Genomic DNA, 16,716 nt, shown 5'->3' with positions numbered 1-16,716 from the left:
CCAATGAGTAATTAAGAGAGGGCTTTTTCTTCCTACCTCTCCCCTCCCTCCCCCTCCCCACTAAAGCTTAACAGGTTGGTGGTATAATTTGGAGACTTTAAGGGGTGTCATGCTAGGAGCTTAGGCAAGAGCCAGGGCATCTTCTCTCCAGCTCTCCAGGCACTGCCCAGCTGGGTTTGCGAAGCAGGCAAGTGAGAGGAGGAAGGAGGTGGTAGCAGGCGAGATAGGTGACGCTTCTCAACCAAGTTTGAGAGGGGCCTATGGCCATGAGCGAGCTGGGCACCCAGAAGGGCAGCGATGGTACTGTTTCTCGCCTGCTCAACGTGGTAGAAAGTGAGCTGCAGGCAGGGAGGGAGAAAGGCGACCCTACGGAGAAGCAACTTCAGATCATCCTGGAGGATGCCCCTCTCTGGCAGAGATTCAAGGAAGTCACTAACGAAATGATCGTGACCAAGAATGGCAGGTGAGTTTCTCCGCGGCCCTGCTTGGGCTGGGAGGGCTCGGCAAGGGTGGTGAGTCCCCTGAATATCGAAGAGGCTGCCCTTCTTCACTCAGAGGCAGTGGGGGCTGATTAAAATGCTTAGGAGAAGGACAGTCTCACTCGGCTCTCCCCCAGCCAACTTAATTAATTTCCCGAGATCAACAGAGAAGTAGAGGACGAAGCCACCTTGCATGCATTTTCAACGGAGAAATTCTGGGAAGGTACCAGAAGTGGGGGCCCGCCCTATGCGTTAGGGAAATTAGTCCGAAGAGAATATTACTTTTTGACTGACTGCCTATCTTGGGGCAGACCTGAGCTCCAACTCAGTTCAGATAAGGTGAAAGTCAACTTTATTTGGAAGCTGAATGTTTCCTCTTAAGTATAGCAAACTTGCCAGAAATTCTGGACCAGCTGAAGATCGGGAGCCAAAGGGCAAATGTAATCTCATTGCTAATTGCTCGCTACCTCTGCTTCCTGGTGTGGGTTTGTGGTGAGTGTTCATTTGATATTGTGTATGTTTGTGATGACGTGAGAGCCGTGGAAGTGATAATACCATCCTGAAGCCGTAATGCACTGCCTGAGAAAAGAGAAGATACCTTCCTTTTTCTCACTGCAGCAAATTAGAGATGAACAGAAGCTGATCTCTGTTGGCATTTCTTGGATTCTATTAAATCCAGCCCTGCTAAGTGGCTGTCAGAGGTAACTGTGGGAGCTTTCATTAGTAGAGGAAACGCAAATATTTGGAAAGAAAATCTCTCTGCTCCCAGCTTGGCCAGACTGGCTCCCAACATTCAGTTGATGCTCACAGATCCTTTGCTTCACAAGGTCAAGAAGCACAAAAGTCAGAAGACATTTTCAGTATGGTTAGTTTCAACAGGACTCCGATCGTGGCCCTTAGGAGAAATTCTGCTAAGGGAGAAAAGTTGAGGCCAATGGGACTTCTGGCAGGCTTTTGTCCTTGTGCAAAATGCTTCCTTTCCCAATGTCTTGCTTTCCTATTTTTGAATAAAATGCACACTATAGAAAACGAACCATCCCTTGTCTCTCTGGGAGAATTATGAACTCCAACGCTGCTGCATGGCGTTAAAGTGCTCTGTAAGGGGAAGGTGTGCCAGAAATAAGGGCATTTCAATAAATTGTGATCACTCCTAGTAGAAGGAATATTAATCTTGCTTGGAATACCAACCAAACAAGCTTGATATTTCTATTTGCTGTCTCTAAATGGGTCCCCTACTTATTTCATATATAGGATTTGTTACTTTTAATATTTGCAGTCGTAACGACCTCCGTTCCTACTCTTGATCTGTATTTATCCATTATTTTTGGTAGAAAGAAATAGAAAATCCGTTTTTAATTTCAAAGGATCACCCCTAAATTTCTAGTTGGATTTACTTTCTTTCCTTTCACAGATGAACGATGATGCGGTTGTAAAAGTTTTGTGATGTCCAGTAATAGGTGGAACTGTTTATTATTCCTTGTACTCAGTGGGTAGTGGTTGTGCTAATATTTAGCCTCGTGCTATCTATTTGGCTGTCAAAGGGGCCATCTATGAAAGTAAAATAAGCACAGTCACCAAGTAAAAATACAGTTTATCTATTCCTATGGGGAAGAAATTATAGTTTCTGAAACCATCTCAGATTTAGTTTAATAATATGATATATTGGCATGTACTTTTACAATTTAGGAAGAGCTTCCTCTTGCCTGTGTTCACCTATATGATATTTTTTCTGCATATTTAAAATGTAAAATCCTTCCCATGTTTAATGTCCTTTAATATTAAATATGTGAAAAATATTCTTTGTAGAAAAGTCTCATTACAATCAACTTGGTTATTCTTATCTCTGGAGGTCCTGCTGCCCTTTCCCATTTTCCAGTGAACTGAATCTTCTCTTGGGTTCTCTTATGGTCTCTGAACCCCTTAGGGTCAAGATTTTGCCAGGAGAGAGACAGTTCCCTTTACACTTCGGATAGAGAAGGGAAGACACACGTCTAAGAAATTGATGTGTTGGTAATGAACGAGCTTGGCCTGGAATTACTCTCAATCTTTTATTTTCACAGATTAAATTGTTAGCGACAGCTTATTGTTCTTGATACAGAAAGATCTTGTTTCCTGTCCCCTCTTCTCTTATCCATCTGTTCCTGTGAATCTCCCTTGTACCCCTGTCCTCTGCCTGCAGACACAGCCCGTCTCCTCCGGATGCTTCACCCCTGCCTTTCACACCAACTCCTGAGCCCGGGGAACTTGCCCCTGTGGCTGTTCTCTGTGGAGAAGATGATTTCTGTTATTTTACACCAAGCTCCAGCCCTTTTCATTCATATAACCTGCCAGCCCCTGTGGGTAGCCTTCTGGATTTCTAGAAGCATTAGTGGGGTCATCAGATAGTTCCTGTCCATTATAAGAGTCTTAACTCTAGGAAACAAACTGAGGGTTGCTGGAGGGGAGGTGGGTAGGGGGATGGGGTAACTGGGCGCTGGGCATTAAGGAGGGCACGTGATGTGATGAGCACTGGGTGTTACATGCAACTGACGAATCACAGAACTCTACCTCTGAAACTAATACTACACTCTATGTTAATTAACTGATTTTAAATAAAATTAAAAAAGAGAAAGTTTTGAAGTAACATAGGATGGACTGATGAAAGAATTCAGTCTCATTTTCAAACAGAGACCCGTTTGTATATATAAACAGGAGGCTTGCCTTGACGCGGATCGGAAGTAGAGGGTTTTCCTCTGGATTATCCCCAGAAACTGGGATCTTGACGACCTTCATTCCTCCCTCCATCTCTCCTGCCTCCCTCTCTCTCCCTCCTTTTCTTCCCCTGCTTTTTTCCTTCCCTCTTTTTAAATATAACTTTTAGTTTTCCATACTCAGTTGTCTTTCAGATATAACAACAATTATGATACCTCTTTACTAGAACATCTTCACTTTAGGGGACAATGCTGTATTTCACATATATTTCCACGCAGTTGAACAATTTTGACTCAGTTCTGATTAGATTTGCCTTGAACAGGTTTTCAGAAATTGGAAGCATTTCGAATGTAACTGGTGCGTCCATTTGTCAGGAAATAAGTATTGGGAATCACTAAGTTGAATTTGCCAGTGATTCAAGGCAGCGAGCTGACGTGAGGACCGTGCAGGAGGGGAGAAAATGGAGGTTGTGCATCAGGCAAATAAATTTCTGTGCCCTGTAGGCCACAGACATTTTTCTCCCAAGTTTACAATTACGATTCATGAGGATCGTGTGTGTTTGTGTAATCTGCTTCTAACCAGTTCACGCGAGCTTCAATATACACATGCGCATATGCGCCAAACACACACACACACACCCACCCACACACACACACACTCCAAAGCTCCGATGAGCATTTCATGAATATTATAGTTCTGTGAGGAGATAGAGGAAGGTGTTTACAGGTGCGAGTGAATTTTATCTTTAACCATCTCTGCTATTCCCCCACCTACAAAAGCTGCCCCCTTTCTTCCTGCAAACCTCACTCCTCAGAGCCTCCTTCAGCAGCACTGGCTCTCGAGATCACCGGTTAGGAAAACAGAAACTGAGAAACTGACCTCCTGGCAAAGGCACGTGGAGCTCATGGGCAAAGCCAAACCACCTATGGTTCTTCAGCATGGTTTGGGGGAGTGCTTGTTCATCCTGCCACGTTTGCTTTCCTGTTCCTTCTCCCTCTCTCTCTCTTTCTCTCTCCTTTTCCCCCACTCCTGAATTAGGGACCAATTTACATGTTTCTCAGCTCTTCTAAGACTCTGGGGCTTCTCTGTGGTTAGCCAGACCTTGGAAAGAAAAGGAGGAAAGGTTAACTGGGTTAGAAGTGCAGTTCATCCTGGACAACAAAACCTGGGCGTGCATGCTGCCCGCAGGTAAATACATAGAGTATCCCCAGACGATGCATCCTGCTCATTGTGAAGTGGAAAGAGAGGCGGAGGTGAGGTGCAGGAGCTGAACTTGGCCTAGAGTTAGGATGAGTTCCAGTCCCGGTTACAAGATTTGTGGCAAGGTGACTGACTTATTTATTCCTCCTCGGGATAACGGAGGTTAAAAAATACATAGCATCTCTTAGTTCATTCGTGTGGTGATAAAAGAATAAAAGCATTTTTAAAATAAGTTTTTTTTATTTGAGTATATTGACACGGTGTTGCATTATTTTCGACATAGTGATTTGGCAAGTTTATACATTATGCTATGCTTACCACAAGTGTAGCTGTTTAACAAAATAAAAATAATTATAAGTCTTGGCAGATGAAGACTAAAGAGAATAAAGCAATAAACCATTATGTAACTTTTCACAAAGGTTTTTTTTTTTTTCCCCCTTTAAGTAGACTCCACACCCAGCATGGAGCCCAGTGCAGGGCTTGAACTCACAACCCCGAGATCAAGACCTGAGCTGAGATCAAGAGTCAGACGCTTAACCAACTGAGCCACCCAGCTGCCCTGTAACTTTTTAGCTGTGTCCTTCTAAAAGCCAGGGCACTATGACTTCTTTACTTTTTCTTTCTTTACTTTTAAAAAAGAGCTTTATTGTGATCATTCACATACCATACAATTCACCCACTGAAAGTGTACAATTCAATGGTTTTTGGTATATTCACAGAGTTATACATATATTCCCTCAAATAATTTTTGAACGTTTTCATTATCCCCAAAAGAAATCCTGCATCTCTAGCCATCACCCCCTTAGTCCCCCATCCTATTCAGCCCTGGCAACCACTAATCTTCTTTCAATCTGTATGGATTTGCCTACTTTGGACATTTCGTATGGATGGAATCATACAATATGTAATTGGCTTCTTTCACTTAGCGTAATGTCTTCAAGGTTCATCCATGTTGTAGCATTTTTTCTTGCCAAGTCATATTCCCCTGTATACATGGGCCCTATTTTTTTCATCCATTCATTAGTTGCTGGGCATGTGGGCTGTGTCTGCTTTCTTTGCTATTAGGAATAATGCTGCTATGAACATTCGGATACAAGTTTTTGTGTAAATGTGTGTTTTCATGTCTCTTGCATATACGTCTAGGGACGGAATTGCTGGGTCATATGGCAGCAGGGTCTTTAACTGGTGGAGGAATGACCAGACTGTTTTCCAAAGTGGTTCCACCATTTTACATCCCCACCAGCAATGTACAAGGGTTCCAGTTTCTCTACCTCCTCAACACTTGTCATTGTCCACTTTTTAATCACAGTCATCCTAGTGAATGGGGAGATGATCCCTCCCTGCACTTTTGATTTGCATTTCTCTGCTGGCTGATGATGTTGAGAACCTTTTCATGTGGTCATGGGTTCTTTAGAACATCAGGTATAGCTCCTGAACATAGCAGGAAAGGAGAAAAGCCATTACACAGTCCCTTATTCTGGAATTAAAAGTCATGCTATGTTCTTTGTGAGACCTAGCGTGATACAGTTAGGAGGGAGAGCAGAAATGAAAATTAGATCCCCCCTCCTCATTTTGCCTTAGTCACACTGGTTTTCTCTTTCCTCAGTAGTCCTCAATGGTCCAGGCTTATAGGACCCCAGGGCCATTTACTTGCTATTCCTTTTGTGTGTAGTTGCATTTATAGAAGTCATTTCTGGTGTCTATAGGACTCATTTCCTCTCCTTATTTGGGTCTTAGCTTACTGTCCCCCTGGACCTACTAATATCCATCTAGAGTAGTTTCTCACTCTTAATTTCCCTATGTGACATCACCTACTTTTGTTCCTTCATAGCACTCTTGCAGTTGAAAATTATCTCCTATATTTAAAAAAAGAAGCCTGTTTACATTTTTTGTTGCCTGACTTCTGGTGTTTCAAGGTAAGCTTCATGAACAAGACACTGGGTCCGTATTTTTTTTTTTTTTACCAGTGAACCCTCACCTCGGACAGTTCCTGCCATAGAGCAGGCGCTCAAAAATCATTCTTTCAATGAGTGAATAAACCTCTAATTAGGTATTAAGATTTGGGAAAACATTGAGGGGACTTTTCCCTTCTTTGTGACCCATATTTATTTTCTAGAAAAATCAAAAAGGAGAGACACCATGTTCTACACCTGAAACTAATGTAACATTGTGTGTCAGCTATACTTCAATTTTTTTTTAAAGATTTTATTTATTTATTTGACAGAGAGAGACACAGCAAGAGAGGGAACACAAGCAGGGGGAGTGGGAGAGGGAGAAGCAGGCTTCCCGCGGAGCAGGGAGCCCGATGCGGGGCTCGATCCCAGGAGCCTGAGATCATGACCTGAGCCAAAGGCAGCCACTCAACCGACTGAGGCACCCAGGCGCCCCTCATTCCTGTGTGTTCTTAAAACAAAACCAAACCAGACATCTTTAGCATTTCAGAAAAAGCAATGGACCGGATATCAGATAATCTATATACCTCACAGAAACAAGCCAGGCTCTTGACAGTGACCCAGTGTGGCCCCTGGGATCATTTCTGATGTCCACTTAGGTGATTCTTGGCAAATGGCATTTGTGCCTTTCAGGGGGCTTCTGCTTTCTATACTTGGCCAATATTATTAAAATAATTGAAAATGTTAAAATATGTTGTGGAAGGGAATAGTTTCCTCTGATATGAAGAGAAAAGAATAGATGGAATCCTTCTGTTGAAGAAAAAGCAAAAGAATATGCAAGTGGACAAATTTCGATGCCACAGGTAGCTCCCGAGGGAAGGACCATCATTTTCCTTTACATGAAAGTTATCATCATGTCATTAAGGGACAGGAGTGACGAGGTGAGTCACTCAGCGCTCAGGCAGGACCTGGACTCGAGATGCATCATCTGATGCAGGTTTTCCCCTAGGAGTTTCATTTAATTCATATACTTGTCCTAACCTCGTATTTAGATTTTCTCTCCTTGAGCCCACCAAGACTGAGGGAGGGGAGAGATAGCTCTGCTGGGAGCCGAGGGAGGGAGGGAGCCTTCAGCATTTCCCACGCATAATCCCAAGGCCAGGGTCTCCTTTTTTTTTTTTTTTTTAAGATTTTATTTATTTATTTTTGAGAGAGAGCGAGAGAAAGAACGAGCTGGGTGGGGAGAGGGGCAGAGGGAGAAACAGACTCGCTGCTGAGCAGGGAGCCCGATGCGGGACTCGATCCCAGGACCCTGGGATCCTGGCCCAAGCTGAAGGCAGACACTTAACCGACTGAGCCACCCAGGCGCCCCAAGGCCAGGGTCTCCTTGCAAATGACTGTGAGACAGCTGGAGAATAAAAGCTGAGATGGTATAAGTTATTGATTTGCTCTGTTTTTTAAAAATAATTCATATGCCATCAAATTCACCCTTCGTAAGTATACAGTTCAGTAGATTTTAGAATGGTCACAAAGTTGTGCAACCATCACCACTATCTAATTCCAGAACATTTGCATCACCCTTAAAAAGAAACCCAAAGCCATTAGCAGTCACTTCCCTTTCTGCCTAGACTTCTCTCCAGAGAGAAAAGTGGAGGCAAGTGGTACCTGTCAGCCAGGCGGGAGAGAGGTGAAGCTGATGTCCTTCGTGTTTTCAGCTTCCGAAGTCACTGCCCCGCGGTCGGATTTTGGAACAGAAGGAGAGCGGGGCCAGCTGAAGGGCTTGGTTGTGATGACAGGATAGCCAACACTTGCAAAGCCCTTGTTAGGTGGCAGGCATTAGAATAAGCACTTTGATGAAGTAGCTCATGGAGTTCTTGCCACAACTCAATGAGGCTGGGTAAGCAAGACCATGAGATGGAAGCTTGGAGGGCAGCTTCAGGAAGGGCAGGAGATGGAGCCAGAACCTTCACTCAAAATCACCCTTCTATCTGGCCTCTCAGAGGGACTGTCGAATCCTTGCCAAGTGCCGGACCAGAGACACGGACCAGGCTGTGTATTCTGCGCAAAGAGATGGGAAGTGGTCTCGAAGGCAGGGCGTTTAGAAAAGGGGACTGCGGGGTGCAGGTAAAAACAGAAGCCCTCCATGCAGCGGGAGGACTAAGTTGGAAGAGGAGCCAGGAAAGGAAATATCAGTGAGGTGGGATGCGCCAAGGGAAAACGATTCCCATCTATGTCCAGATTGCTCAGGAAGCCCACATAATTTCAGCTCAGGAGACCGGGAGCCTGCGTGGCTGGAGTCCGTCTCTAGGTCCGTCCCTTGTCATCTGTCTGTCAGTTCCTTCATTTTCCATACGTATCAATTCCATTCTACCTCCTCTCAACGCTGGCCACCTCTGGCCATAGTAGGATGTCCTTGGTGACCTTCCAGATCCTCGTGTGCGCCCCTCCCTGCTTTCAACACCCTATTCCTGGCATCCGCAGACCTCTGCTCTCAGTAGCAGCCGGTCCAGTCCATCCCAGCTTCCCGCTCCGGCCACCTGCCCCGTTCTCCTCCCAGCCTCGTAGAGCACAGTCCTCTGACTCCCCCTGCCCTCACTTCCTCGCACATCTCCTGAGTTATTTTCTCAAAAGCTAAAGATGCTCTATACCAGCACATCTTAAGCTTTAATGTTCCTGTGACTCACCTGGGGATTTTGGAAAAGCACAGCTTCTGAGTAAGTAGGTCTAGAGTGAGGTCTGAGGTTCTGCATTTCGAATGACCTTCCACCTGATCCCGATGCTGCTGGTTCAGGGACCGATTTGAGCAGCAAGTGTCTAGACTCTGGATTGTTAGCTTCTCATTTTGGGGATTCAGATTTTAAAAGAGGTACTGACAAATAAGACAGTGTCTGGGGCAATCAGGTGGTGGTGGGGGGCATGTCTAGAAACCAGGTCTTTTAAGGATAACCTGGAGCAACTTAGTACATTTGGTGAAGGAAAAACAAACCAGCGGGAATGAGAAGCCAGGTGAGGGGCCTCTGCAAATATGTGAGAGCAAACTTGCTGGTACTGTTCTCAAGGATGGCAGCAGGACCGAGGAATCCAGGTCGGTGCGTCTTGAGCACAAATTCCCACAAAATGCTCAGTTTAGGGACGGTTCCACAGTCATGTAAGTTCAGTGTGTGCACAGACCCTATCTTCGCAGGGGTTTATAGGCACCTTAGCATATTAAAGGCTCTGAGAAGTCACACAGGGAAGGAACTGGTCTAACTCTGTAGAGCCAAGCATTCCCTCACTTCCTTTACCCTGAAACCACGTTTTCACTGTTCATGCCATAACTGTCATTCCGAGCTGGTGTTCTCTCTGAGAGGGGGAAGGACTGGTTTGTGGCATTCGTGTGAAAACTGAGGCACCCCAGGGGGAAGTCTTTGAAGAAAGCTCTTTTTGAGAATGTGGCATCTGATTGAAGCACTTTGGGCTTTAGGTTCCTCTGTCAAATGACTACATCAGTGGTTTTCAGACTTTAAAATGGAGCACAATGGTTTGAAGTAAAAACCCCAATATAACATGCATTTGTAAAAAGAGGCTCTGTTGGGACTGGGGATGCTGCCCTGGGGCATTCTCTGCACCCCGAGGTGCTCCACGGCAGGTCTCCTGACAGCAGAGAGACGGCTGGACAAAGCGCAAGGTGTCCCGCACACGCTAACGTCCGTCCTGTGCCTCAGTTTCTGCCTTTTCTTTTAGACGGATGTTCCCCGTCCTCAAGATTAGTGTCACGGGGCTGGACCCCAATGCCATGTACTCCCTCCTGCTGGACTTTGTCCCCACGGACAGTCACCGCTGGAAGTACATCAATGGGGAGTGGGTGCCCGCAGGCAAGCCAGAGGTCTCCGGCCACAGCTGTGTCTACATCCACCCGGACTCCCCCAACTTCGGGGCCCACTGGATGAAAGCTCCCATCTCCTTCAGCAAAGTCAAGCTGACGAACAAGCTCAACGGAGGTGGGCAGGTACGATCGGGTCGCCCGGCCACCCGGCCGCCCCGCAACACCAATCAAGAAATATCAAGGGTGCATTTAGGCAATTAGAGGGGTCCTCACCGGCCTCTTCTCCCACGGAAGCCAATTATTCCCTGGACTCCAAATGTGAACAGGAATAAACAGCTCTTAATTGGTGCTTTCGGTTTTTAATGGACTTCCTGATGTTAAGAGAGTGAGAGAGTGCTGCCGTTTACTTAATCATCAAGAGTCCTTTCATAGTTTTGTCTTGTGTGTGGTGCTTTTTACCCAGCCCTGGGGAGGAGATGTTTGTGGGTACCAGGGTTCTGTTTTTCTCTCTCCTCTTTTTTTGGTGTAAGTGGCATGTTGGCAATAGACAAATGCCTTAATAAAAAGCTGCTCCTAAATGAAATAATTGCTGTCTCCGCTGGGACATTATGATAATTGTCAATAGAATAGTGAAGCGGCTTTGGGTTTTCAGAAAAACAAACAAACCTTAAATAAGGAAGGTTTTATTTAAGGTCTCCAATTAGAGGGAACAAGAATTCGGGGCTTTTTCCTCTTTTGTTTTCTCTGGGAGGGTTGTGAATACTAGGGTATCGGGTAGGGTTGTGATTTATGTTAGAAAATGTGGACGGTTTCGGGGGCAGCGCTGTGCCTGGGGGAGAGGTTTGCCGACCCCGCTGTTTCGTGTTGTGAGCCTCTCAGCCCTGGGTCTTCGTGCCTCCTCTGACCCCTATGCTTAGCCTGCGGGGACCCGGGAGCTCAGGCTTTAGCAGGAGGAGGTGAGACACCCAAGTCCTGGCAGTGTTCAGAAGGTTCCAGGTGTTTATTAAAACAGGAAATTGAAAAGTAAACGGTTCTTGCCTCCCCCGTTTCACAGCATAAGACTTGCAGTAAACCTCCGTGTGAGTCACAGAGAGTGGACTCAGTGTGACCGGCAGGTGTCCGATGTCATCACCCTTCGGGTAGTCGCTTGCGAAATGCAGCCATGCCAGTGTTTTGAGATCTCAGGTTTCCTCTTATGAAGAACAATAATATATCTTAATGGATCAAAATCTGCATCGTTGTTCTGAAAATAGGGAGAGAAAGGAAAAAAAAGGACGAAGGATTTGCGCAGAGAACTGACACTCTTTAGGAACAACTTTCTGGCAAGTCCGGCATAAGCGCTGATGTTAGGCTCCCTGGAAACTTCCGGAAAACTGCCCCCCTCTTCAGTTCTGAGGCGAGGGGAATGGTGTGGTGGCCCTGGCCAGGCGGGCCATCAAGCCGCACGCTCTGCAAGGCTTCTCTTTCTCTCCTTCTCCCGCTTCCACAGATAATGTTGAATTCTCTGCATAAATATGAGCCCCAGGTTCACATAGTGCGTGTTGGAGGTGCCCATCGAATGGTGATGAACTGCTCCTTCCCTGAAACCCAGTTCATAGCTGTGACGGCCTATCAGAACGAGGAGGTAAGTGTGCATGGGCGCGTGTGCAGAAATGCCCCCGGAAGGGTGTGGGAGGATGGGGACCACGTGTGGATGAAAGCTGGGTTTCCAGGATCTCAGTGATCTCAGCAGAGATGAAGTTAAACAGTGGAGTAGCCCTTTCCACTCTCTCTTGCCTGTTTGCCAATGGCCTGCCAGAGCTTCATCTCTGGGTGCCAAGAAGGCGAGGTTGTGCATTGCATGGAAGCCAACAGAAGCCCAGGGGTCTTTGTTTTCAGGGCGCCGTTGGCCCTTGGCCCGCACAGAGCTGGGTGAGCTTCCGCTCCAGGAGCAAGTCTGTGAGACTTGAGCCGCGCCTGCAGTCCTCTGGGTTGTGTTATGCTATCCGTCCTGTTTGCTAGATCTTCTGAGCACGCTTAGGTCTTTCCTGCCTGAAGGAAGCCACGGCCCTTAGAGCCGAGGAGCCAGAGTCCGGCCTCTGTGGATTAGCTGAGGGCACGATGTTCGGGTCCATCTGCACACTCAAGAGCTTCCCAGGTCTGCTCGTCATCAGAAGTGCCAGGGGAGGGTTGGATTCTTTCTGACTAAACTTAAAAAAAAAATTTTTTTTTAAAGTAATACATGTTCATTAAAGAAACCCCCACATAATAAATAAATAGTACAGAAGTATGTTCAGTGAAAATGAAGAACAAAAGGTACAAATGAGCTCTTTCTGTCCTGCCTTTTGAATCCCACTCCCCAAGGACAGTACAAATAATAGCTTCAAGTGTGTTTTTCCCCCACCCATATTTTGTGTATATATAAATATATATGAGAATATGGGCTTCCTCACATAAGTTGGCTCATGTCGTACATATTAGTCTGCAAATTTCTTTTTTTTCAGGTTTATCTCTTTTTCTGAAGTGCCTGCAGAGGATATACTGTATTTCAGGCAATCAGCTCCCCACCGATGGACATTAGGTTGTTTATAGTCGTTTTATTTGCTATCATAAATAATGCAGCAAAGAATGTCCCAGAACATCCACATCCACTATTGTTTGCTTGCATGGATGAACACCCAGCAATGGCATTGCTCTATCAAGGAGGGCGTGGGTTTAGAATCCTGAAATATCACCAAATTGCCTCCCTCAGAGAGCATACTCATCTCAGTCCCCACACCATTCCTGACAGTGGGGATTAGCAGCCTTTTGCAGCGTTGATAACCTGATAGGTTAAAAAAACAAACAAAAAACCCTAAAACCAAAAACAAACAAACAAACAAAAAAACCCCAAACAAACCCCAAAAGGTATCTTATTGCTGCTTTCATCTGCATTTCTTTATTTGGAAGCTCTTAAAGAATTTGGGCTCCCTCCCAGCCAACTGAGTCCGAATCTCCAGGGATGGTACCCAGAATCTGTAGTTTCTAAAGTCTCCGTAAAGGATTCTGATGAGCATCCGGGCTTGGAAATACTACCTTAGTGCCTACAGGTAACATTGAGCTGTCGGCTGAACTCGCATCACAGATGTGCAGAGAAATATGTAACTTCTTTTCTACAAGTAGTCTGGTCTCTTGGCTGAGCCCCTCTGACAGGCCGGTGGGAACAGAGGTTAAATATTTGATCATTTCAACAGGTACTGTCTTTGTTGGCTAAAACATGCTGTGTTCAAGATGGCCAGCCCTCTCCTGCTTCTCTTCCTCGGATGGAGTCTGGGTCTTCGAGGGGAGGGTCTGGCTTTAGCAACTCTCGAGAGTGTGTGTTTGTGTATGTTGGGGGGTGTTGGGACTCTGTCTTAGCCGCCTGATGCCATATTTCAGCCTTGATTATGCCCCATGGGAATCAAGCCCAGGGAAGTCCAACCTCAGAGCCTCCCTCTGCCGTCAGCACTTTCCTGCCGAGTCAATGTTGGTGCACCCTGAGAGGGGAGCGGGCCCGTGGGTAGATGCTGGTCTCACTATGCACCTTGACCCCTTCAGGTTTAGAGCAGGAGAAAGACCTGGACATCAGACCCTGTGGTTCTCCTCCCTCTTCTGACTTCTCCCCCGTTCCCCGGGTCAGAAAGAGTGGTGCTTTCATTTAACTCTTCTTCCTTCTACCAGGCCCTTGCTGAAATAAACATTCTTTTCAATGCTTTCTTATCTAGCAAAGATTTGTCAGCTGTGACTGCCTGCTGGGAACGCCGCGGTGGGCATCACAGATATGTGCTGCCCTCACATCTGTACATCCCGCGGGGAGAGGCCATGAGCAAATATACATCATGTATGTGTGTATGATGTCGGTGGCTCTGAAGAATGAAGCCGGCGAAGGCCGTGGGATGGAGTGGCAGCGGGTGGGAGTGATAAACTGTGTTTCTGTGATCTGAATCACCGAGTAAGTGATCATTTAAACTCAGGGAGTGATGCTGGACCGTGCTGTCTGGGAGACGTGGATTCACACCTGCATCACTCCGACCGTGTTCCCGGGGACTAGAAGAGTAACTGATGTGAGGGAGATGTTCAATATGTTTAAAAAAAAAAACCGGATGAATAAATAAAAGAAGGGATGCCGGGTTTAGCTACTTCGGGCTTTGCACATTTCTAATGCTTTGCCCTTTCTTTGCTCACATCACATTGCATTTCCCATTTTCACCACGGGCCACAACACAACGTTCTTTGTCAGAGACAGCGCACTGGTAATTTCGTGCAGAATTGAGCAAAGAAACATGGAAAGGGAGAACAAGCGAGGGGGGTTATTCTGACTTTACAGAAATTCACAGGCGAAGATAAAGGGCTCTATCCGTTCATACATGTTCCACTTTCACTAACGCTTCTTGTCTTTGCAAACGTAAGATAACAGCTCTCAAAATCAAGTACAACCCTTTTGCCAAAGCCTTCTTGGATGCCAAGGAACGGTGAGTAGAGAAATTTCAGTAAAATCTTATGAGTTGACTTCTGCAAATGTGAAATTTATGCTCATCTTGAAAGGAGCTTGCATTAGCTTTGATAGAAATAGGTTGGTAACATTCAATTCCATATTCAACAAAATCAACAAAATTCAATGAACTCCTAATCATCTGTCCCTCGGAACAGAGCTCCAGGAGAACCTCTAACTGGCAATGTTTGCTCAGCTCTGTTTTACTACTGGTTCTTGAAAGTAACACAGGCACATGCAAAAGAAATAATGAAGTGATTTAGATTTTTAATAATTCACTCTGCCCTTCCTCCTCAATTCTGAGTAGTATGGTTTCAATAATGTTTTTTTAAACTACATGTAGTCCAGGAAAGGGAGTGATTCAGATGAGTAGTTCATAAAGATGAGAGCTTCATATCTTTCAGGTCCAAGGGAAGACCATTCAGAGACTTCTGGGGATCGCTTCTTGGCCTTTTGGCTAAGATCAAGTGTAGTATCCGTTCTTATCAGTTTAGAGACTTCTGGGATGGTGAATGGTAATGCTACCACTTGAGGCTAGTGATTCTACATCTTCGTGTTTTTCTTTTCCATTCTTGGAAAAAAAAGAACATTGGTACTTAATTGACTTTAATTGACAGACTTTGTCTGTCCTGTTAATATTTGATTTAATTTAATTTCAGATAACTAAGAGCCTGAGGAAAATCTCATGTGTGAGATGAACAGGACTTTTAGTAGGTGGTCCTGACTTGGAGTTTGGAGTCCTGACTTTGCCGTTTCCTGGCTGTTGGATCTTACATAAGTCACGTTGCCTCTCTGAAACCCACTTTTTAACATCTGCAAAGTGGGCATAGCAATATTTTCCTTGCAGGATTATTGGGGGATCTAGCATATCACAGATGTGCTCATGCCCTGAAGTCCTACGCAAATCCCAGCTGCTGTTATTGCTTGAATTTCGTCAGGCAGGACCAATGACCACAAACCACTGAGATCATACTAAGTAGGGATAGCTGTAAATACGGCAAATTAGAGTAACATTAGGTTGCAATTCAAAGAGGAATTGCACATTAGATAAAGTACCCTGGATGAAGAAGGGGGGAAAGATCTGAGACAAAAGGTGTTTGATTTTCTTATTCCAAGAAATGTATTGCTTTCCAAAGAGAATTTGGGGTAGATTTTCTGCTGGACAGCCAGGGCGCCCTTTCGCTCTCTTTCAGGAATCACCTCAAAGACGTTCCGGAAGCCGTCTCTGAGAGCCAGCACGTGGCCTACTCTCACCGTGAGTTGGGTGAACACTGGGTGGGATGCGCCTGGGGGGCACTGGGACCCATGGCCCACCACACTCAGACGCTACCTGTCACGAGTGCTCATGGCCTGTTCCAGAGCTTCTCTCAAGACTCAACAGGTTATTTCTTCCACTCGAGACAAGTGTATGCCCTTTCCAGAATTCCCAGAGAGAACTGGTGCTCCTGAGGGGCTGGACGGAATCTCAGGCGGGAGATAGGAACGGGAGTGATGGACTTCTCAGGCTGGCGTGTTCCTGTCCCAGAGGCTAAGGACTGTCCCAAGTGCATTCTGGGAGTATCTCCTACCTCTCCACTCTCCCCTCTTGGCGGTCTGGCCTGGGTTGCCCCTGTTCTTAGTGTTTGCTCATTTTCGAGTAGGTTCCCACCACAATGCTTCAGGCAGGCTGTGGCCTTGCCCGTGGGGAGGAGTCTGGTGGCTGACTGGACAGCCCCAGGTGAGGTGAGTGATAGGCCGCTGGGGACTCTGCAGGTGCTGGGTGTCCCTAACAGGGCGCCGGGCTCCCTGTGTCTGGATGGCAGGGGAGGCCCCGTGAGGGAGGAGGTCCCCTGAAGCTGCAGCAGAAACCCGGGCCAGTGAGGTCGGGGCGGAAGGTTAACCCCGGAGTCGGAGAAGCGTCACTGAGAATCCTAGTGGTCGGTTCAGGCGCTCTGCCGCAGTCAGGCTCTGGGGTTCCCTCCTCGCTGCTGCTCCTAAGCCTTTGTGCATGTTCCGGGGCGGAGCGGAAAGGGAGCAGCTTACAGGAAAGCACTTTTTATTTTTATTTATTTTTATTAGTTTTATTTTTTAAAAGATTTTATTTATTTATTTGACAGAGAGAGAGATAGCGAGAGCAGGAACACAAGCAGGGGGAGTGGGAGAGGGAGAAGCAGGCTTCCC

General features: G+C 46.1%; 1 protein-coding gene and 1 pseudogene across 1 annotated transcript in view; both read left to right on the top strand.

Moving 5' to 3' along the window:
• The first annotated feature begins 260 nt into the window (after window positions 1-260).
• TBX19 (T-box transcription factor 19) overlaps window positions 261-16,716 on the top strand; it is a 23,374-nt gene continuing 6,918 nt past the window's right edge. Inside the window, exons 1-5 of the mRNA XM_021682656.1 lie at window positions 261-463; window positions 9,986-10,250; window positions 11,557-11,691; window positions 14,475-14,536; window positions 15,750-15,811. Coding sequence (XP_021538331.1) covers window positions 261-463; window positions 9,986-10,250; window positions 11,557-11,691; window positions 14,475-14,536; window positions 15,750-15,811 — 727 coding nt within the window. The remainder of the gene's footprint in view (window positions 464-9,985; window positions 10,251-11,556; window positions 11,692-14,474; window positions 14,537-15,749; window positions 15,812-16,716) is intronic.
• Window positions 14,994-15,151, top strand: LOC123325249 (annotated as a pseudogene).

The sequence above is a fragment of the Neomonachus schauinslandi genome, chromosome 6 (assembly GCF_002201575.2).
Source record: "Neomonachus schauinslandi chromosome 6, ASM220157v2, whole genome shotgun sequence".
In the NCBI taxonomy this organism is placed as follows: domain Eukaryota; kingdom Metazoa; phylum Chordata; class Mammalia; order Carnivora; family Phocidae; genus Neomonachus; species Neomonachus schauinslandi.
This window is presented reverse-complemented; position numbering and strand designations above follow the sequence as displayed.